Here is a 21,966-nt window from a genome sequence, read left to right on the forward strand (position 1 = left end):
TCTTAACCTAGCTGTGCCCTAATTAACCATCGGAGCTGTGGAGGAGAGGCCAGTTAGATACAAAACGGAAAGTGTATATTGTCGGAAGAAAAAGACAGCGATGTACTAGAAAGGCAAAGGATTTTCACTCGGTCGAAAGTCTAGGGCCCTAGCGGGGCTTGTACCAACCTATGACATCCTTTTCTCAACAAAAAACTATCATATAAAACTAGGGATTCTAATACAAGCTGGTTTTGTGTTTGAAATTCGGAACCAAATGGAACTGGAGTTTTGAGAATTGGGGAAGGGGGGATGGGCTATTCCCCTATCCTATTTCATAGCCCAAGACCCATTTGATAGTCCATTGGTTATATATATATATATGTATGTATGTATGTATATAAACCTTCAATGCGATTTCTGGTGGACAAAACACATCAATGTCATGAAGCAAATTAAGTTTAGGTCTTTAACATTTGCTAAATTGCTACATGCCATACCTTTTTGCCTTCTATGGTAATATGAAATGCTCCACAACTCCATTTAATAAAAATTATATATAACTTTTATTGTGCAAACACCTTCAAAGGACCGCATAGCGCAGTGGATTAGCGCGTTTGACTTCGGATCAAAAGGTCGTGGGTTCGACTCCCACTGTGGTCGGTTTCTAGTTGTTTTTCATTTTTTATCTATGTTTTTTTTTTAATTCCTGATTAACCAAGAGTCACTATAAAAAAAACTGTTCTAAGAGTTGGATGTTATATTTTCCAACTTTTTTTTATTTTTTTAATTCGATATGCCATTGATAAAATGTTAGGGCTCGATTTTTCCTTGCTCCCGCACCCACAAATCCCTTCATTTTCAAGAACCCCTCTTCTCCATCCCCAGCCGACTGTCCCTCCCGCTTCTTTCCCTCTCAAAATCTCCAAGAAAACCCATCCAAGACTCGTTTTTGCACAAACCAACAACAATAACGACCAAACTCAAGGACCCAAAGAACCAGAACAAGAAAAGAAAAATGGGTCTTCCAATAACAGTGGCGGTGATTATGATTTGAAGCAAGATCAGCCACCTCCCTTATTCGATATCAAGTGGGGTGATTTGTTACTGAACCCAGATCCCGATAACATCTTGGCCGTTGGATTAACTGGTTTGTTGTCCTGGGCTAGTGTTCAAGTTCTTTGGCAGCTTTTCGTTATCGCTTTGGCTATTCTTGTTGCTGCCGTTAAGTACTCTTTCATTGCTGCTCTCCTTATTTTCATCCTCATTACTCTTCTTTGAGGGTATTTTACTCCTCCTTGGAGTCTTTCTTGATGGTTGTAATAATTTATTGAATTTTATACTTGGCATGCGCTATGGGTTCTTGGGAATTTAGTGTTAGAAATTATTGTCTTTCGTTTTCTGTTGTCGAACTTTACAATGCTTTATGGTTGAAGTTGCTTTTATATATTATTGGAGAGGTTTTGTAGCTCCTTGAACTTGTCCCACCAGTTCAAGTACTATGTTATTTAATGAATTATTGAATGGAGAAGCAGAATCCATGTAGCTGATTCACTTGTTTGGATCTAAGATTTACTAAAATCTGGGTGGAGCCAACTTGTATCCTAGCTGCTTGTTTCAATATGGTGTCACGAAGTTTGTCTGAAGAAGGAACATCAGTAACTTATTCAAGCACTGCACTTTCCTTCTGATGGGTTGCTTCCTAGGTTTTGGGTAAAGCAGTTTAATGTCAGAGAACTTTTTTTGTGATCAGTTCCTCAATAGTAGAGATGGACACAACAGTAAATGCAGCTCTCTTAGTCTTTAGTAGTTATAGCTTAAACATCATAAAATCTCATAAGTATACAGATTTTTCGGTTCGCCATTGCGTTCAGTATAATGCTTTAACTGAGAAGAGTTAGAATCCTATGTATAGTCAATTCTATCTGGCAATGTTAATTGTCGTGTGTATTCGTATGAATTAGTTGCAAACGAATGGGAGAAAAAAAAAAAAAAAAAGAACCTGAGCAGGTAAAAGAAAGGCTCAAGAAGCAGAAAGGTGGTTATAATGTGGGAAAGTCGTCTGCTAAAAGCAACACTACTTCTCTGTTGTCATGGGTCAAATTGTGAACAAAAAAATAATCAATTCGTGATGCTCCCTCGCAGATAATCGGTATGAAGACGCGCAATTGCAAACTATCAGCACGCCTATGTAGGGATAGGTGTGTCGTCTGGTGCTGCAATCTACCGTCTCAAGTTTGCTCGGTGCATTCAAACAGAGCATAACTGGAAGACACTTTCATCATGTGAATTCCCAAGCATCCATAACCGTTGAACATCTCCACTCTAATCTGCTATATGCGGCCCGCAGGCGACAGGAGCTGGGCTATGAACTATCTTTTAAATGGTAAAGATACCATCGGTCATGCTTTACGAAAAAAATCCTGCTAGGGCAGATGGATTGCAACACCATCGGTCTGTCAGTGTTGTAAATTTGAACAGTAAAGCCAACAGAAGAGGGAGGTCCCCCCTTCTTTTTTGCTTTCATAGCTTGCGTGCCAAAAACACGATGGAAAAAGAGAATGAGCAGTAGCCAGAAATGATATAAGTGGGAAACAACCAAAAAGAAGCAAGGGGTATTCGGAACAAGACTGAATTCAAATAAAATAAAACCCACACAATTTCTACTATGACATCAAATAATGCTAGCATCATCGACTAGTGGACTGTTAGGATAAGATTTGTGAACAAACAGCTATAACATATAGAAGCAAAAGGTCAGATACAGGCTTCCATATCTACATTCAGAAACTTCTCCAAACAGCTGGATTCACCATTTGAGATGGCAATATACTCTTTGCATCACAGTCCTCCCTTGCTTCCTTTTCTCGTTGACAAAAAACCTAGCAGGAGAAAGTGAGAGTGAGCATCCACTGAACTCATGTAAGGTGCAAAAGCTGATTTACACTACAAAAAAATATGAAAAATTACCACAACAGTGATTCTCAAGGAATTCCACAGAATCCTAATCTTGGCTGAACTTAATCTTCTTTGGCACACACTTGACATCACCAACCTGCAAAAAAAGGAGGGTGGCATAAATATTTTGATCAGTCATAATACATGGATATCAAAACAAAGGCATAAAGATCCATTCTTGGTTTGTACCACAACATGGCAATAAATAATCATCACCAAGGAATTAATGCTTTTATGCTAAACTTAATTTTCTCTAAACCATCAAAGTAATATTCATAGAAGTAAAGAAAAGGTATTGATAGCCACCTATTCACTATGAATAGATGTCTTACACCAACACTTGACATCACCAACCTGCAAAAAAATGGATGTCTTACACTACAGATAAAAATGATTCTATACAAAAATGATTCTATACAACCATGGTAAGCTTAAGAGTGGCCCACCACTGGCAAACAGAGTCGAATAGCAGTAAAAGCTATTTGTGAAAGAGAAAAAAACATTGGAACTGTGCTGGAAAGAACAGGCGGGGCGCTTATATACATGATTTTGTTTTGATCTATGAACGAGAGTGGTTGAACAGAAATATTCTGTGCCACCATGTTCAAAGGAATCTGAAAGCTTTTATATCCTGCATTTTGTCTTACAATCACATTTCTTGAGTCACCCAACAATAACTAGGATGACATGCTTACAGATCAGAGAAGCTGACTTGTATCAAATGAGTATGAGCATCAGAGACAATATATGCATTCAAAGTATTTGTTACCATCTAAGATAAACAGAAAGCTTAGCAGCATTCTAAGTGAGTCAATATTCTATTTCCAAGAAAGTATAACTGATCACAGCTCCATGCTAAATGCAAGAGCAGTTATGTTCATGGTTCAAACAAGGAATCTATTGGAATCAGGGATGCAGGAAAAGGGAAGAAATCTTGGGTAAAAAGGACAGCTATGAGTATTAGAATTTTTTCATATCACTCAGCAGTTAGAGATCTGATCCGTAGACTCAAGAATACACATATTTTCTGTGTACATGGTAATGCTTTCCCATTGACATCAACTAGACTGGTGAGATTGACTAAAGCAATAGAAAAATTTTATTCTAAATCTTGATGCTAGACATAGCAGGCTGATTTCCTTCTCCTGTTCCTTTTCCCCAATTATCTTTGTACTTAGTCAAGTATTAAAAGGAGAAAAATGACAAGAGTTCTTACGAATTCTGGGCACTCATAATCCAAACCAGCAGCTTCTATCTTTTTTCGTCGCTTCTGATCTCGCTTCATAATCCTGCCCACCAATCTTCTGTGCTCATCAAGTGTTCTTTCCTGAATAGCCATAGCACAAAACAAAAGGGTTATCAAGCAATTGTCAGAAATAACATTTTTTCCTTCTATAGCATGAAAACTATAATTCCTCATGATTATCACTTCCTACCCACTGCATACCTTGTTCTGTCTTTTTCTTTCGGTTTGAAGCCGGTCCATGGGGTTGTAACGATAATTAAAACCTTTCCATCTATGTGTGCCCCAAAAGAAAATGGAAAAACAAAATGAGTAACCATAGCATATGGGGGAGGCAACCAAAGTAAACAGTATAGGACTCTGTTTATAGTTTCCAAGTTCACATATCCAAGAATTTAGCCAATAAAGAAAGAATAAAACCCATCAGCAGCATATCATCAGTGAATGCCTACAGAAATAAATCACATGATGCTATCTTTCCTTGCACCATGTAAAGTAAAAAAGATAAATTGCTTACAATTTAGGATGAACATGCTCCTGTGGAATAACATAGACTTGCAAAAGATGCTCAAACAACAGATAGTTATGCATACATTCAGCTACAACTTCTGCAACCTGCAATCAGCAAAGGGGTTTTGTTATAAATCCTCAAAAACATCAACATTCAACCAGTACTACAATTTTAAGATCTACAACCTCAGGATCTTCAAATTCCATGAATCCAAAATGCTTTGATTTTCCAGTCTGACAAAAAACACACATGCAAACACCAAGTTACAATTAAAATCACACCAACTACTGCATTTAAGACATCATTAGTCTACATAGTACATACAAAGAACCAAGAAAAGACCAACCTTTTTATTCCTCGCAATTCTCAATCTCTTGATAGTACCGAATTGCGAAAAATAAGCTGAAACATAGAACAGAAATCTAATAAACAAAACCACAAAACACAATCTCAACATAAAATAAACACTGCCCATCAATAACAAATTAAACCTTACCTTTCATTTCTTCCTCGTAGAAACCATGAGGTATCCTACCAATGTACAGCACACCGGACTTATTTTTCAGCTCTTTCAATTCTGGTAACTTCCGCGCCGGTCCACCTTCTAATGGCTATTTTTTAACACGAAAAAAAATTACGAAAAAAAATAAAAAAAAATTGATGTAAGAAGAAAAAAATTAAAAAACATACCAAGAAATCAGCAGCGGCTTGTTTTCCATTAACTAACTGGGTTGACGAAGAAGAAGAAATTTTGCTCATTTTCTTTTTCAGTGATTTCTTTGCTTTCGCCCCCATGGTAATGAACAAACAGCAAATCGAGAGGAATCTTGTTTGGTTGTCAGGAAAAGAAAAGACGGAAGATATTAGAGAAGGAGCGAGAGAGCGGGGAGAGTTAAAGATATAAGAGAGAAACTGAGCGTTCTGAGAAATTAGGGTTTAGCGAATAAGGACATGGTCTGGGCTTCATGTTTGGGCCAATGTTAAGAATGACCCGACATATAGCCAGGCCTAATGTAAATATAGGAAAATCTTATGGTGGAACGTTTTGATTATATTTGTTTTTAATAAAAATAATTTTTAAAATTTTATTTTGGCTTTCCATTTTTTTTATAACTTGTTTACGTTATATACTTTAATTTTTAATTTAAAAAAAATAAATTTCTTTCATGATTACCACCACTATTGCCTCTACCAATACTGTCATTGTCTAAGATGGATTTTTATTTTTTTTCCTATCTTAATATCAATGAAGTAATCAATGACTATATTTAATAATATAAATAATTTAACCGTCATAGATATATAAATTATAGAGCTTTTTATATGAATAACGTGATTTAAATTTGTATATTTTTAATATTTTTTAATTTCAATAACATAAAGAAATTTAAAGGATATAAAAAATTTATGAAATGTGGCTTTATTATGTTAGTAACTAAGTTCTTTCTCGGTTTAAATACTGGTATATGAAATTGACTGTATGCACGCATAAACTGACACGTGGACCTTTTTACCTGGCAGCAGGCCTAAGGTACTTCTGCAACAGCCAAAAATAAAACTGAATTACACTTCACGGACTAAATTGTGCCGGTACTTAAAGATAAAGAACTTAATTGTTTTTAATAATGCTTTGTTGAGACGTGAACTTACCCATCCATGACTTTAAGATTGATTTAGATTTATTTTTATTTTTTATATTGAAAATACATGAACACAATCATGAAACTCAAATTATAATTATTAATAATTGCTCAATAAAATAAAAAAAATACAACAAAATAGACTAATTATAGTTATTGAATACCTTTTAATAGTGAAAATTCTAATAACTATTAATAAAACTGGGCATTTTATTTATTCTTTTTATAATCATAACAAAGAAAAAAGAGTAACCCTTCAGTTGAAGTCACCGTAGCAGTCACCACTTGTTAGAAAAATTTACATGTATAATTAATCATCTACATGGTGATACAGTTGTAAAAACTTGAAATCAAAAAAATTATTTTCTTTATGATCCTAAATTCAAACCCTATGATTGCTAATATAATAATCACTAAAGGCTAGATCATCAAAAGTTACCAAAATCATAACTCATAAGCAACCCTAGGCCCTGGCTGATACTATAAGACCAACAGAGTGAAGATATCAACCAAATGATGGCACATCAGTACAATTAGTAACATGAATGAACCAGCCTCGCTCACCTCCCCTAAGAAAGCTTCTTTGACAAGCCTGCCTTTTCCACCCATTTTGCTTGATATTTGATATCTTGACAACTTCGTGTGCATATTCACAATTGTAGCTACAAGAATTAGTTCATGGCAGATAAAAAAAGGGCGATCAACATCTTGTTAAATCCTGGAAAATATCATGGGAGTGAGAGGGCTGAGATCATGTGAGCAGTTTGACTACATATAGCTTTGTCGTCGAATTACTCAATGAGCAACTGGTTGGGAGATGGAGTCGTTTGTCAGCTCCTGTAAAGTTTTCATGATATAAGAGAATGAAGGACGTTTTGAGGGCTCGCTGCAGTGAAAGGAAAGCTCACTATTAGAGTATGACAGAAAGGGGATAGAGATACTAAAGGCGCGCGCACTGTATATTACATGGTTCCTTACCCTGAGAAGGGTTTCTTGAAGATACACATATTTCACAGTTGAGAAATAATTTTTTTTCCACGAACTCTTAGGAGATACAATTATGAACGTCCACTTACCTATCCAAGCAGACCTTAATCAAGGCAGCCACTGAAGGATTTACATTGCTTGGAATCTCAAGCCTTCCGCCCATAAAACCAACAGCAGCAATGATCTGAAGCAAAATTTACAGCACTCGTTTAACATAAATACTAGCATTTGTGTTCTGTATAATGCAGAATCATGTGTACATTAGTATCTGTTCCAATAACTATGATAGTTCTAGTTACAGACTTCATCTCATGCAGCAGTTAATATTCTGTGCATAACAAGGAACAGTCCACACCCTTCAGCAGTTGACCAGTTAATATTCTGTGCATTTCCCTTTGAAGATCTCACACCCATTCTCAAGTTCAAAAATCTTAGTTGATGAAGAGAGACCAATTCTATATTTTCTTGGATTCTCAGTGTATGAATTTAGCAACAATTTGTGAAATGAAGCATATGAATGCAAATTACCTGTGCTTGTTTTAAATTTCTCCATGGATGTTGCAGGGTCATAAGTTCCCACAAGACTACACCAAAGCTGTAAACATCTGATTTTTCATTTGATTGCTCATTCCGAAGTACTTCTGGGGCCATCCACTCCGGCTAAAGAAGAGGATCCAGAATTGTAAACTTAAGTTTGTAACCAAATCCATGCTTTGCTTTTGAGTAACAACTTATTGATTCCAAAGGAGCACTTACAGTCCCTGCAGCACTTGTCGATGAAATATATGTCTTCGCTTTTGAGCGTGAGAGGCCAAAATCACAAATCTGGATAAACATTTTCCTGTCAGTCTTCTCATCCAAATTATGTTAAAGAACATTCCCACAAAAGACATCAGAAGTGTCCGCATTTTCAATGCAATAAAATTAGCTTGCTCTTTATTATTTCTTGAGTATAAGTGGGTACTGAGGCCATTAAGTTATTCTATTTCTGTTCTCAAATTTAGCTAGTCACTTCAGCATTGTATGCTAATCAGGGGAGCAATCAACAATGAGATAAGCTGTTGAGGTCCTGTGTCAATGGGAAATTTGACCACTGCAACTTTAAGGCCAAAGCACAGAGAGAGGAGAGAAGAACAAACAATTTTCAGGTTTAAGGTTAAAGGTTTTGAGCAGAGCAGAAAGTTTTTAAGCATCTCATTGAAAACGGGATAAAAATTAGTAAACAAAAATGGATATCCAAATATCACTGTTTTGGAATACTAACCTTGACCTTGTATGCACTGTCCACTAAGAGATTTAGAGATTTCAAATCTCGATGAATAATGGGAGGTCTAAACTGATGAAGATAGTTCATTCCCTTTGCCTGCACAGATAAATGAACAGCTCCTAAATCCAGGAAATTTATATTCAACATCTAGATGATGATATGAAAGTTCCAACCTAGCATTTGTTCCACTGATTATCCATTTGCATAGAAGTATAAATATTAGCCAAAAGAAGAAGAAGCATACAACATCATTCGCCATATTTAAGCGGCGCCTCTCATTCAGTATCAAGGCAGCATCAGCCAGATGTAAAAGTTTGTGCAAGCTGCCTCTGCAGTCCAAAGCAAATTATTTACATTAACAAAGAGTTGATTTCTTACAAAAATATCTACCAAAAATCATCACAAAGAATTTTAATACCTTGATAAATACTCCATAACTATGGACAAGTTAGGGGGTTGGGTAACAGCACCCATAAAGAGAACAATATTTGGATGTCGTAAACGCTTCATTATAGAAACCTGACAAACAAGAATCAATGCAATTAAGGTTAACTCAAAACATGAAAAACTAGACAGTCAATATTAGTTTTTACAGAAAAAAGTATAGGTACCTCACTCAAAAATTCCTCAAAGCGCTCTGTGTGAAATTCTTGCTCCTCGAGAATTTTGACAGCAACCTCCTGAAATTGATATTTCAGTACTGATGAAGATCAGAGCATTAAAATGAAGATGTAAAAAACAATGAACTAATCATGGCAACAAAACTGAAGGGGCTAATAGAAATATCCAGTATGATTACATAGTTGATAGAACTGAAGGACTGAGACAAGAATTTATGCACTCAAATGACCACTTCTAGGTGCAAGAATGGCTAGTAATCAACTCAAGATTATATTGCATATCGTAAAGAATACATAAAAATAACCACTCTACATATCCTAACTACTTTATAGGTCTACAAACCATAATACAAGGCAGTCCTGCGACCAATAACTTCCTAGGAAGCCTGAATAGATAATTACTAAAGAGGAGATTGGTTTTTTTGTAAAGGCACCAAGCGTTATAGCAGAATCCACAATAGAACACCACTTTGCTGCTGGGTTTTCTTATAAATAATGTATACATATAACCTTGTATCTCATCAACAACAGCAATCATTGAGATGAAAGATTCCCGCTCAAAAACCACTATAAATACGTATTCAAAACTTGCAAAACAAAATGTCTATTATGATTGGATAAAAGGAAGAAATTCTTACCGAACCACGCCAGTCAGCATGATAGACAGTTCCAAAGGAGCCTGAGAAGCATTTGTTAGTATCCTTCTTGAAAGAAATCTCACAAAATTCACAGACTAAAATACAATGGCTACCTGAAGGGGATGCAGAAATATCAATAGCTACCACAAAATTCACAGACTAAAATACAATGGACGCGTGAAGGGGATGCAGAAATATCAATAGCTACCATATCATGCAGCTGTGAGGTCCTTCCAAAGTTCAAGTGAAAAATACCTGATCCAATTTTCTTCTTCAATAGAAGTTCACTCCAGGGAACATCCAAATCTTCCTCTTTGAGATGAAGTTGATTGTTTGATTTACTTAGTATTGTCTGGTTTATTTCCATGAGCAACAAATTATCTGTAGCGACAGGCTTTGGATTAGAGATGACAGGATCTGTATGTTTTTTCTTAACTGGGAGGATAGAACTTGGCACATTGGGACCTTCAACAAAGTTCTTCATTTTTACGACATTCAGAAATGGATTATATGAGTTTGGCACCCGCAGATCCATGTCATACATGATGTTCTGAGCAACTCCTTGGTGCAGAGGTGACAGAGAAGCTTCATGTTTGTTGCTTGATGTGGGTGGAAGGCTCTTCATGTCTTTACCAAGCCTTGAAATGAATCCGTCATCTTCACAAATAGTAGTGCCTGAAAATCAAAGCTTTGTAAATGTCACTAACAAATAACTACACTGAATCTCAATTGTCTTTAAGTACCATTTACGAGCATAAGTTGTCACTCTAGCATTTTCTTTGGGAGGTCAGACTCATAGTCACAGTCACAGTCAGGCAAATCACGTGTGCTGTAATAAACCATATTGAGCATTACAATCAGCATATTTAAACCTTTTCTTTTCTGTTAACAACTCTTTACATTTATTTAAATACTGTTACAGTTGAATGAAGTTTGATCACAAGATATGAATTAATTCTTTAGTTTTTTACAAAATTTACAATTTGAAGGCACAGGGAAAGTACTATGCATCTTAAACAAGTATGAAAATGTGGTGGGGATTGTTGAGAAATAGGTTAAACATAGGCATCGTTTGGAACTGCGTTCCAAACAACATTTCATAAAAATTTCATTTTTTTTCTTAAAATTATTATTTTTTTTATGTTTTTCGATCGTTTTGATGTACTGATATCAAAAATAATTTTTAAAAAATAAAAAATTATTATTTTAATGCATTTTCAAGCAAAATATATTTTGAAAAGCAATCGCTACTATATTTCCGAACACCTGAATGATGCATAACTTGATCCCTATGTCACCTGATTATAAAAAACAAATGCCAAAGCCATCAATCATGTTTTTTAAAATATTATAGATTCATGAAGTAGATAGAGAATTACCTGATGAAGGATTATCAAACACAAGATTAAGTGGCTGGCAGTCAAGGAAATAGAGTTTGGCTGCCAATGTCCTGAAGTCCTCATTTGTTTGGATAGATTTAAACCTTGGATGAGACAATGGTGAAGAAACTAATACTGAAGATGCACAATTGAGTGAGGAATCAGGCTGGCTTAGGGCTCCTGGCTTTCCAAGCAAATCAACAAAGTATTCCCTGAGGATTATAGAATTAATTAAGAGATCAACCACTCCATGGACCTTTCATTTCAACAATTATAAAGCAATATCAACTACCGTAAAGGAAAACTCCTACCATAATTCCCAAAGATAGGTCAGTCATTCAACCTCACAATTTTGAACAACTGAGCTTTGAAAACAAAGCAACTGTGAATCCTCTCACAGCAGTAATTACTTAGGGAACTGGACGACTCCATATCTAATTGCCTAAATGGAAGTGCAAGCAAGCTCAAAGGAAAACATGGATGAAACCTACAGCAATCCAAGATTCACTCATCCTCTCCCACTCTTAAGTCTGCACTACATAACACTAAAATTGTCAATATATATACCAATCACAAAATTTGATTTACCCACATTTTAAAACTCTTATTGCTCCACATATTTCCAAACTACTATATAGTGAAATTCAAATAATAAATGGCTGAAAGTGCATACCTGTCATCACCAACTTGAACAAGACAGGATGAAACAACATCTCTTCTGCAGTATTTACATCCGTTAACAATTCTGCAAGGCAAATTAATAGAGTCCGCCAATACCTACAAAAAAACACATTTCAAGAGATGTGAAATTGTCAATAGAGACATTTCTAGGTCAGAGGAGACAGATAAAATAATTAAAGGAACACACACACACATACAGCCAAAAGGTTACATCATTCCATTCAACACACAAATCATATGCATTCAATACAAACATGGACAACATGAGAAAAGCTATAGAATGCAATACAGGTTTGTGATATTTACTTTAAACAACAATGCACGATGAACACAGAGGCCAAACGTTAAACTTCCAACCAGAATTACAACAGAACCTAAACGTCTTTTCATAACTTCAGTACATTCCTTCCAGCATTTGGCAAAATTGTCATCATCTTCATTGAAGACAACACCCCTGAGACAATAACAAAAACCTTTGTTGACAAGAATTATAACACAAAAGCATTCAAGGCAAACACCCGAAACTGATCATAACTCTAGAACTCACCCCATACGATTACAAACAAGATTCGCAAGCTGCTCAACCACATCTTTTGTTGTATTCGAGCCACTCCAAAGACCAATAACTCTATTATGTAACTCCTTCAAACCAGAATCCCTCAATCTATCTACCAAAACCACTTCTATTGACAAATCATTGACAGCCTTTAATGATTCAAGAGACGGGACACGACTATCAGCACTTATACTCCATGTATAAGGATCCAATCCATGCATTACGTAAAACCCATCTGGAATTCTATCATTATAAGACAAACATCCATTCACCTGAGACAAATAAAATCATTTTTTATAAAAAAAAAAAAAAAAAACAGACACCATTTCAGAGCACAACAAAATATTCTAAAAAATCATCGTAACCAAATCTTCTTCGAAACCACTTCTAAAAGAGAATCTTAAACAATTGAATTCGTGGGGTAAACTCACTTCAATGGTTGAGATTTTTCAGGAAGTGATTTCGGAAAGAATGAGTAAAATTAGCGATGCTCGTATCTGTATTTTTAAATAAATTAGACATTCATGTGAAATCCTCCAGCTAGCTTGCTTGCATGAATGCATACAAGAAAACTAAAAAAACAAATAAAAGACAAGCAGAAAGTACCCAAAAACGATGAGAAATGGATTCAGGAGAATCAGAGAAAGAAGAAACCCCTCTGTTGCTATCACTAGAATTCCAATCCAAGAAACTGGGATCATTAGCTGAAGCAGCTTGTGAAGATAACCTCAAAGCCAGAGCGAGCTGTAACTGATAACTCTCTTCCGTTTGTTTAGCCCAGCTCTTTATCGTTGCTTCTTCAAACCAACTTCCAGACTCTTCCATTCCAGGAAAAATAAAAAAAACTCCGAGCTCCCAATTACATAATGAATTCCATGAACTTAGAGCATTTGAGGTGGAACATTGAGAAGAAGAAAGAACGATTGCTGGAAATGAAAATGATTCGCTGACATTGATATTTTAGTTTAGCTTGGAATGGAAAGAATACGGAAAGGAAAGGGAATTTCTTTTCTTCTCTTTTGTTGGGTGGGGGTTAAGTGGGGTGTTCCAGTTTTTGAATGTTACAGGATTCTGCTAAGTTCAGTGAATGAAGGGATGGGATCATGTGTGGGCGGGTGTACGGTGGAATAGTATGTCACTGATTGATTGGTGGTCGGTCTTCTTTGATTTGAATGGTTAGTGTTGGTTAACGAACATGGGCGGGTCACAGACTCTCAGGCAGGTTCTCAAATCCGGAGCCGTTTAGGCCTTTTGACTTTGACATTAATATTTTAGGTTGTTCTTGTTTTATCCTTTTGATTTTAAGATTTTTTAATATGGGATTTTTTTTCCACCATTTTTTTTTTTGGGTTTCAGACTGATGACCACAACATAAACATGAGCATTGCAAAAAGATTAATCATTTACTTTATTAATTTTAAAAAATAATTCCTCGACCCTGTACATTCTTTTTCTTTCTTTTTTTCCCAGCCAACAAAAATAAAAGACGGAAATAGTCAAATAAAACTATAGAAATTGATTTCAAAATTATTCAAAAATATATTTATTTTATATTTCTATTTATAATATTTCTATCATTTATGTCATGGAATTCTAACTAAACACAACCACAATTTCCATATTCCATAATTGAACTGTCATTTTCACAATTATGATCATTAATAACCTTCTGTTTGTCACCAAGTTGAAAATGGGAAAAGTTGAAGGGAGCAAAAAAAAAAAAAAAAACTTTTAAGATTCGAGTGAAACAGAAATTACCATGAATTTTGCCATAATTATCTAAAAAAACACGTTTGATTCTATTCGGATAATCTGAGGATAAAACTTATCTGTTTAATGATATCTTCTTTAAACACTACATTCTCTCTTTGCATCAAAAACAAGACAAAAGTTCTAATCTTTCTGTCCCAAGAAATGGAAGTTGATCTAGCACCAAAATTGTGTGAGGTGTTTGGCGGAGATGGCGGGGCAGTGGCTGTGTTCAGGTTGGTGGTGTTGATGGTCGGAGGGTCTTGGAAACTGCTGTTAAGGCAGGTCATTCTCTGTTTTTGACAGGGAGTTTCACTGGGGAATACAAGTCAAAATTTGATACAAAGTTTTAGCACCAGTGTGCATCAGCTAGCTCGTGACATTTCTTCATTTACTACGTGGAATTAACCTCTCTCCTTTATGCTGCCACCATAGCACAATGGGAAAACAATAGTGCCAACAAGAAAACATAGCAAATAAATGCCTTAGTGCTCAAAGTTATATAGTCTCCTGTAAATCCAAGGAACATGTCCTCTACAGGTGAGTTATCCATGCACTTAACAAAAGCTGCAATTGTCAAGTCTGCTACATGGAAAAAGACTGTCATTTTTCAAAACCCTAGAACTCGAGAAATAACAGTGACAGAGATGTGAGAAAGGGTACTTACAAAGAAGATCCAATTAGAGAAATATTGGACCGCAAAAACAACTTCTGAAGCTTGCCACAAGATGAGGCTCTTTAGAGAAATTCTGAGACTTTCCTGGTATGATCCGAATTCAAGTTAAAACAATATCATCAGAAAAACCACATTTTTGGTCCTCTATAATCCATCAGGCCCTAAATTTTCCTTATGGAATCCAAGTATCTTCCGAAGATCAATATCCTCAGTTTCTGAAGAAAACTATTCTCACATTCACTAAGTGGTGATGAAACAGGCGAGACTTTAGCAATAAGAACGAAATTCTCTCCATTTCCAACATCAATTTCATACAGATCATGAAAAATCTCCCGAAACTCATGTATCAATGTATCATAGAACAATCTAGTAGGAGGAATCACATTCATGACAAAAATCCCAAAATCACTAAGAATAGACCTAGCAGCCAGAAGAATGTGCTTCTTAACAAATTCCAATGGCGGAGCAATGACACCATTTGTAGCATCACAAGAATCTAAATCAACCATAATGACATCAAAATTAGCATAAAAAACATTAGCATGATTTAAATAACAATCACCGTTATCTTCACCTGAAACCAAATTCAGCACCCTATCTTTACTCGCAAGCTTCTCTACATATTCTATAGCATCCCCAACACAAACCTGAATTTCTTCCAGCCCAAAATACTGCCTCGCAACCCTCAAAACCTCCTCATCCATTTCCACACCAAAAACTTCAAACCCCAATTGAGTTCTCAGAAAACTAAGTAAAGCTCCACCACCTACACCTAAACACAAAGCTTTAGGCTTTAACCCTTTTCGAAACCGATCCTCGATACAAGAACCAATCAAAGAAAGACTAGCTACCATCGGTATCAAATATGAATGCACCAGAACCTTAGTGTCAGGCCTAAACTTCACTTCTCCACCAATCTTAACACGATCTAACTCAAAAACCTTCTGAGGCACGATTCGAATCTCTGTTTGAACCAAATTGGGCATTCTTTTGAACCTCAATCTCCTCCTAAACTCTCTCAATTCACTATCACTCTCAATCTCAATATCCTCAACAAGCATTTCACTAACAAAAATACCAGCACGTCTCTCTAAAACCACACTACAAATCAAATTATCTTCATAATCCAAAATAGGCACATCAAAAATCCCATCTTTAACACTAACTTTAGGAGATAAAGCAAAAAACAAAGGCTTTAAACTATTTTCAAGACTTTTTACATACTGGGCATCCTCCCTTTTGTGGTAAGTCAATGGAGATGAATCAGGGCCATTGATTCGATTGTTGCCGATCAATATGAGCCGTGAGATTCCAGGAGAGGATAAGAGGAGCTGGAGGTGACCTGACTCGGTTGAGAAAATCCAGTCTGGTTCACGGGTTTGAGGGACAAAGAGAGCTGCGACTTGAGGAGACTCGGTGAGTTGGATTGGGGAGTCGAGGACCGCAACTCGGAGGAGGTGAGTTGGGAGTACGGGGTTGGGGATTGTGAAAGAGAGGAAACGAGAGGGGATTATGGTTTCGAAGGTTTTTATGTCAAGGGCCATTGAGTCTGGCTTTAGAAGAAGAGGGGAGTGGGAAAGGAAGGGAAATCAGGAGAGGGGGCAGGAAGGAAAAGGTGTAGGATGGAAGGTGATGTTAATTTTCACTGCGAGAAAAATTAAATAAAACTTCAGTTCAGTATTCAATTTGCTGAAAAAGGCGTCGGACAAAAATACCTTGGAAGCAAAGGGCACAGACTTGATCCAAAATTAATCTGGTGACTCAAATTTTTTTAAAAAAAGAATATTTATTTAAATAAAATGACATTTTAAAAAAATATAATTTTAAAAAATCTAAAAAGATATCCTGTGAATCAGCCCTTGCATCCTTATCAAGTCTTATATCTATGAAATAGATTATCCCAATTTATTCATTTTTGTTTTTTAATTTTATAGTATCAATTTATTTTTCTCAAAAGTAGCTTGACAATCCGAACAGATCTAATTATCAAAATAAGAAGAAAATGCATCTAAAACGTTTCACCCCCACAAAAAAGGGGAAAATATTAGATAAGATAGCAATATGTTTCTGAATTCTGATAATAATTCCCTGACATTGCAACCTACATGGGAATTGAAACAGAAATAATTCTCTGCTAAGAAAGTTCAAATTATCAGAACATCTCATGCTGGATGCTGCTGCTCGAAACTGGTTTCTAGGAGGAGGCAGCTGGTTCAAAAGGGCAACCAGGCCCCCCACACGAAAAGCAAAATAGGCCAACCAGCTGGGTACCATCACCTTGCACCTGTCACCAGAAAGCAAAATGTTTGGCGTTAGTTCGAATTAAGCTCCCTGGGAATTTGATGCAAACGCTGACCAACAAGACCGTAGCACCAATCAGTCGTGAGACCAGAAAAAATAGTGGTGGTTTGATTAAAGATATTTTACTTTAGACATCAGCATCTGGAAACTGGTGGCAACATAGGCAGTGTTTGTTGTAGTATTTTTCTTTTTTTTATTGTGTTGATAATTATTTTTTAAAATATTTTTTATTTAGATTTAAAAATTTATTTTTAATATCAACATATTAAAATAATTTAAAAATATAAAAAATAAGCAAAATAAATCATTTAAAAAAAAACACACAGCTATGCCGGCCCATAATATATCCATTTGCAAACATGACTGTAACATGATAAGTATCCACTGTTTTTTCTTTTTCATATTTCCAATTTTAAGGCTCACCTCTGTTTCACCCAATCTTTCCACTTGAACCACCTCTTCCACGGCCTCTACCCATGTCCTTAGCACCTCCAATTAGCACTATCAGGGTCACAACCATGCCCTTTCACCAGTACAGTCCGATGCTCAAACCTAGGTGGCTTTGGATTGAAATAATTGAGAGTCAATCAATTAAATTTTCAAGTTTCTACATTTCTGAACGTGTATAGCAGAAGGCAGAAAACTAATTAATCAATTAACAAACAAAATGCGAATTTCAGATTTCTGAAACAAAAAGAAGACAGAGCTCAACATTCTTCACAGATTCATATAAAATGACAACAAAAGTAACTGCAACACTAAGCAGTGCAAGTATCTATGAACACTATGAGGTCACAGGGCTATAAAACTCTCCTCCATGAACAAATTTCGCAAGCATAGTGACATCAGGGTTTCATGAGGTGGCAATATTGTCACTGAAATCTTGTGTAGTACCTAATGCCATATGAATAGAAAAACTTAAGGACTTTTTTTTTTTTCTCTCTTTCAAGGTTCCCTCTATCTATTAGATGCAAGATAAAATCATGTGGCTCTTACAGTTTTGCTTCCATTTCAATGCAATCAGATTTAAAATCAGAGAAATCAGGATGCACAAGCTACTTAATCATAAATGAAGTTTCTTAGCGAAGTGAGTGAATCTAAGTGAGAGTTAGCATAACCCATTTTTCTGAACCAACAATTATCAAGTGCTGATTGGAATCAAAATCAAACAATTTCCGTCACATTGAATTTTCCCAGTAGCCAAACAGAGAACTAGGACTACCATTGAAATTTGAAAGAGATGTTTTATTCACTCACATTTTAAGCTAAAATTTAAAGTTTTCCTCTAAATCAAATTTACGTGAATAGGAAGCAGAAATAAAATAGCTAAATCAATGAAACATAATCAAGTGAATTGTTGGAAAATCCAGTGTGAGAACCTGCTTTTGAGAGAAACCATAGTAGCCAGGATTTGAGAAAACTTGAATCTACTATAAATTAGGTTTCACAGCTCTGTTTGGCTGCAAGGGAAAGGAAGAAAAGTGACTCTCACATGCAGTGCATGGTTAAGGAATCGAAAATTGTAATAAAAAATTGAAAATTTCATCTGTGTCATATCATCGAATACTGTACATGCAGCTTTCAGGACTGAAAGGCAGCCTCTGTCTAGTTTTAGGGTGAAGATCCTTCTATAGTTCAGAAATTATAATGCTGCCAGCCGGCAACAAACAACCAACCAGAACCTTGTTTGAGTTTTTCAACTAGCCCAGCCTGCCTCAGAACGGCATAATAATGATAAAATTACATTGCTGGGATGGAGGTAACGATACAAAATATATTTTTTTCATTTTCAAAGCAGAGAGAAGTTGAGCCAGCAGAACCTTTTCATTGTTGTTGTTGAAATAACTTCTTTCACATTTCCACTTCCAGTGAAGAAATGCTGTCAACATACATGAATGCCTTCCTGCACCATGTTAGTGCCTATTTGGAAGTTTTTGCTTTTGGATCTTTTTATCTCTAATACCATCAGACAGAAGTTCATAAGCATAGTAAGTTATACAACTTCTCTTCAACAAATCTTCCACAACTATTTTAGGCGCTGCAACCACCTTCTTATCTGCCTCTGATATGGTATTCACAGCCTCAGGGACAATACCATTGTGCACCATAAGATGGATAATATCAACTGCTTCGTGAACACTGTGCTGCACGCAAAGGCAATTTATCACTCGCCCAAATGTTGTCAGTGATGGAATGAACCCTTTCTCAATCATTTCCAGTAGAAACTTGTATCCAGAATCAGTGTTTCCTGTTATGCAAAAGCCATCGATCATGACACGATAAGTGTACGTGTCTGGGGCACAGCCTCCAGCACCCATCTCGAGAAAAAGCTTTTCTGCCATATGAAGATCTAGCTTCTCAGCAAAAGCATTGATCATTATGTTATACGTTGCTGTCGTATGTGAGACCTTATATTGTTCTCCCATTCTTCTAAAGAGATGGTAAGCTCCTTTTAGGTCCCCATTATTGGCAAACCCGCTGATGATTGTAGCAAAACTAACAGTATCTGGTGTAATGCCTTTGTTTAGTATTTCATCAACCAATTCCAAAGCCTCGTTTACTTTCCCAGCTTTACAGAGGCTCTCAGTGAGTATATTGTATGTGATTTTGTTAGGGACACACCCTTTCTCTACCATCGTTTTGAAAGTTTCCATCAAATCTTCATTCTTTACAGCCTTGGAGAGGCCATTCAACAGAGAGTTATATGTGATCACATCAGGAGCAACACCATGGCTCCACATTTTATTCAGAATCTGAATTGTTGTTTCCATTTTCAACTGTTTACAGTAGCCATCAATCAACGTATTAAATGTAAAAACATCAGGTACATATCCTTTGGCGATAGCATCATTCATCAGGTTATTGGCATCGGAGACACAACCCATCTTGCACAGTCCATTTATAACTAAATTATAAGTCCAAATATCAGGGCTGCAGCTATTTTCTGACATCTCATTCATCATCTGCAAGGCTTGCAAGATAAGTCCTTCCTGACACAACCCTTTAATTAGCATGTTGTATAGGATGACAGTAGGCTTCAATCCTTTTCCCAATGCTGCATTGAAAAGAGCCAGGCCACGGTCAATTTCATCATTCTGGCATAACCCGTTAATTAGGGAGCAATATGTGAACTCATCAGGCAAAAATCCCTTGCAAATTGCCCCTTGAAGAATCTTCTCAGCATTTTGTATCATACCCATTTTGCAATACCCATCAATTATAGTGTTGTAAGTGAAACCATCGGGCTCTAAACCACCATTCACCAGTCTGTGCAGATACTTCTCAGCCTCTACTACATTATAGTTTTTACACAATCCACAAATTAACGTGTTATACGTGACCACATCAGGAGTTAGGCCTTCTCTGATAACACTATCCAACATACTCATAGCCCCACTAAGCATACCCTTTCTGCAAAGCCCTTGGATGAAAATATTAAATGTAAACAAATTTGAGCACATACCCTTCTTCAGCACCTTGTTGAGAAGTTTTTCACTTTCTTGGACCTCCCCCTTTTTACAAAGAGTATGTAAAAGCTTGTTGAAAGTAGAAACATCAGGGAAAATGCCTATCCTGAGCATATCATTAAACAATTCATACGCCTCAACTCGATAATTCTCTTCGTAAAACCCAGCAACAACAGTACAATAGGCAACTGCATTAAGCTGACACACTTGAGAAACCATGTTATTAAGAAGCCTTAAGGCAGAATGAGGCCTTCTCGTCCTACAGAACGACTTGATCCTAATAGTGAATGTATAAACATCAGGAACAATCCCCGCATTCTTCATTCTCAAAAACACTTTATGAGCTTGCTTGAAGTACCCAGATTCCACCAATATATTCATAATGGCATTATAGGATAAAACAGATGGCTCACAGTTATAAAAATCCATTCTTTCAAACACATCAACAGCCTCTTGAACCTTCCCTTTCCTTCCATAACTTTTCATAGCTCCAATATACACTCCTTCGAGCAAACTATTATCGATGTCCATCCTCATCTCCGCAAGAATGTTCTCCATGGCCACGAAATTCCCGTGAAACCCAAGTTTTTGGATAATGCATTTGTAAGTTAACAAACTGTGATTGAACCCATCTTCTCTTTTAACTTTGTAGAACATTTCAAGGGCTTTGAGAGGATCCTTTTGCTGCTTCAAAACAGCTGCCACGTGTTTAGGAAGCAGAGTAGCACTCATCCCTGCAACTATGGAAGAAGCTAGTGATAATGATCAAAACCCATCCAAAAAATTCCTGCCCAGTTGATTTTAAAGCCAAGACAATGGGGTAAAGAAGAAAAGGAAGGAGAAGAAGTCTGTTGCTTTTAACTTGATTCAATTTATTTTCCTAGAGTACAAAGAAGAAGAAGAAAATACACAAACCAGTTGATAAAATTCAAAAAAAAAATTCATAGCACTTTGAAAGGAGGAAATTACCAGTAATGTAGAGACAGGAACATGAAATCAGGATTCGGAGTTGTTGCACGAAACTGGTGGCGTTGGAAGTAGAGCTGTTAATAATGATTGTTTTCTCTGTCTCGTGCTTACATGGAGAAGATGGGCATGGAGGGGGTGTAGAATAGGAATAAGTAGTCATGGTCTTGAACGGTGTCGTTTCTTTTTCTTTCTACTTAAATGGATTTCCACCCACGATACATGGAAAGCCCGAAATAATAATTGACGATGGTTGTAGCGTTGGTTTATTTTTGTATTTTAAAAATATTTAAAAAAATAAAAAATATATTTTATATTTTAAATTATTTTTTATATTTTTAAATTATT

The 21,966-nt window shown here is 36.2% G+C and overlaps 4 protein-coding genes and 1 non-coding gene across 14 annotated transcripts; 1 reads left to right on the forward strand and 4 right to left on the reverse strand.

Annotated features, from left to right (window-relative positions):
- Positions 1-568: 568 nt before the first annotated feature.
- TRNAR-UCG (transfer RNA arginine (anticodon UCG)) lies at positions 569-642 on the forward strand. Its single transcript has one exon. It is a non-coding gene; the product is annotated as a tRNA-Arg (tRNA).
- Positions 643-2,548: 1,906 nt separating this feature from the next.
- LOC105125491 (RNA-binding (RRM/RBD/RNP motifs) family protein) lies at positions 2,549-5,600 on the reverse strand. Its single transcript, XM_011025952.1, has 9 exons — positions 5,382-5,600; positions 5,188-5,302; positions 5,038-5,093; positions 4,877-4,924; positions 4,698-4,795; positions 4,385-4,454; positions 4,154-4,264; positions 2,950-3,034; positions 2,549-2,861 (listed from the first exon to the last, which is right to left on the reverse strand). Exons 1-8 carry the CDS (start codon positions 5,484-5,486, stop codon positions 2,984-2,986), a joined length of 654 nt encoding a protein of 217 aa, XP_011024254.1. The 5' UTR covers positions 5,487-5,600; the 3' UTR covers positions 2,549-2,861; positions 2,950-2,983.
- A 1,053-nt stretch (positions 5,601-6,653) lies between these two features.
- LOC105125493 (serine/threonine-protein kinase CTR1-like) lies at positions 6,654-13,874 on the reverse strand. Of its 3 annotated transcripts, XM_011025956.1 has the most exons (16): positions 13,066-13,155; positions 12,891-12,956; positions 12,451-12,731; positions 12,210-12,357; positions 11,896-11,999; positions 11,223-11,434; positions 10,099-10,518; positions 9,844-9,884; positions 9,197-9,265; positions 9,004-9,104; positions 8,830-8,914; positions 8,583-8,681; positions 8,075-8,143; positions 7,847-7,978; positions 7,408-7,502; positions 6,656-7,217 (listed from the first exon to the last, which is right to left on the reverse strand). In XM_011025956.1, the coding sequence occupies exons 3-16, from the start codon at positions 12,678-12,680 to the stop codon at positions 7,127-7,129; spliced, it is 1,896 nt and encodes a 631-aa protein (XP_011024258.1). In that variant the 5' UTR covers positions 12,681-12,731; positions 12,891-12,956; positions 13,066-13,155; the 3' UTR covers positions 6,656-7,126. The 3 variants fall into 3 exon arrangements, with proteins under 3 accessions (XP_011024257.1, XP_011024258.1, XP_011024259.1); XM_011025955.1 differs by lacking the exon at positions 12,891-12,956 and having other exon boundaries at positions 6,654-7,217; positions 13,066-13,874; XM_011025957.1 differs by lacking the exons at positions 12,210-12,357; positions 12,451-12,731; positions 12,891-12,956 and having other exon boundaries at positions 13,066-13,869.
- Positions 13,875-14,202: 328 nt separating this feature from the next.
- Positions 14,203-16,649, reverse strand: LOC105125492 (S-adenosyl-L-methionine-dependent methyltransferases superfamily protein). Of its 2 annotated transcripts, none has more exons than XM_011025953.1 (2): positions 14,876-16,649; positions 14,203-14,790 (listed from the first exon to the last, which is right to left on the reverse strand). In XM_011025953.1, exon 1 carries the CDS (start codon positions 16,426-16,428, stop codon positions 15,046-15,048), a length of 1,383 nt encoding a protein of 460 aa, XP_011024255.1. In that variant the 5' UTR covers positions 16,429-16,649; the 3' UTR covers positions 14,203-14,790; positions 14,876-15,045. The 2 variants fall into 2 exon arrangements, with proteins under 2 accessions (XP_011024255.1, XP_011024256.1); XM_011025954.1 differs by having other exon boundaries at positions 14,203-14,793.
- A 238-nt stretch (positions 16,650-16,887) lies between these two features.
- LOC105125495 (Pentatricopeptide repeat (PPR) superfamily protein) lies at positions 16,888-21,754 on the reverse strand. 7 transcript variants are annotated; one of them, XM_011025964.1, is made up of 5 exons: positions 21,622-21,753; positions 19,006-21,532; positions 18,565-18,895; positions 17,609-17,745; positions 16,888-17,168 (listed from the first exon to the last, which is right to left on the reverse strand). In XM_011025964.1, exon 2 carries the CDS (start codon positions 21,382-21,384, stop codon positions 19,099-19,101), a length of 2,286 nt encoding a protein of 761 aa, XP_011024266.1. In that variant the 5' UTR covers positions 21,385-21,532; positions 21,622-21,753; the 3' UTR covers positions 16,888-17,168; positions 17,609-17,745; positions 18,565-18,895; positions 19,006-19,098. The 7 variants fall into 7 exon arrangements, with proteins under 7 accessions (XP_011024266.1, XP_011024267.1, XP_011024261.1 ...); XM_011025965.1 differs by having other exon boundaries at positions 18,569-18,645; positions 18,732-21,532; XM_011025959.1 differs by having other exon boundaries at positions 18,565-18,645; positions 18,732-21,532.
- Positions 21,755-21,966: the final 212 nt, after the last annotated feature.

The sequence above is a fragment of the Populus euphratica genome, unplaced genomic scaffold (assembly GCF_000495115.2).
Source record: "Populus euphratica unplaced genomic scaffold, PopEup_1.0 scaffold22.1, whole genome shotgun sequence".
Classification (NCBI taxonomy): domain Eukaryota; kingdom Viridiplantae; phylum Streptophyta; class Magnoliopsida; order Malpighiales; family Salicaceae; genus Populus; species Populus euphratica.

Bases quoted from the DNA above. Each gene is read 5' to 3' on its own strand.
- LOC105125491 (XM_011025952.1), bottom strand. From the start codon at position 5,486: ATGGGGGCGAAAGCAAAGAAATCACTGAAAAAGAAAATGAGCAAAATT. The intron at 5,094-5,187 runs GTAAGGTTTAAT...TCTATGTTTCAG, and splicing joins CTACGAGGAAGAAATGAAAG to CTTATTTTTCGCAATTCGGT. The intron at 3,035-4,153 runs GTAAGAACTCTT...CTTTTTTTGCAG, and splicing joins ATTATGAGTGCCCAGAATTC to GTTGGTGATGTCAAGTGTGT.
- LOC105125493 (XM_011025955.1), bottom strand. From the start codon at position 13,284: ATGGAAGAGTCTGGAAGTTGGTTTGAAGAAGCAACGATAAAGAGCTGG. The intron at 8,915-9,003 runs GTATTAAAATTC...TTTGGACTGCAG, and splicing joins GTTATGGAGTATTTATCAAG to AGGCAGCTTGCACAAACTTT. The intron at 7,503-7,846 runs GTAATTTGCATT...ATTTTGCTTCAG, and splicing joins GAAATTTAAAACAAGCACAG to ATCATTGCTGCTGTTGGTTT.
- LOC105125492 (XM_011025953.1), bottom strand. From the start codon at position 16,428: ATGGCCCTTGACATAAAAACCTTCGAAACCATAATCCCCTCTCGTTTC.
- LOC105125495 (XM_011025962.1), bottom strand. From the start codon at position 21,384: ATGAGTGCTACTCTGCTTCCTAAACACGTGGCAGCTGTTTTGAAGCAG.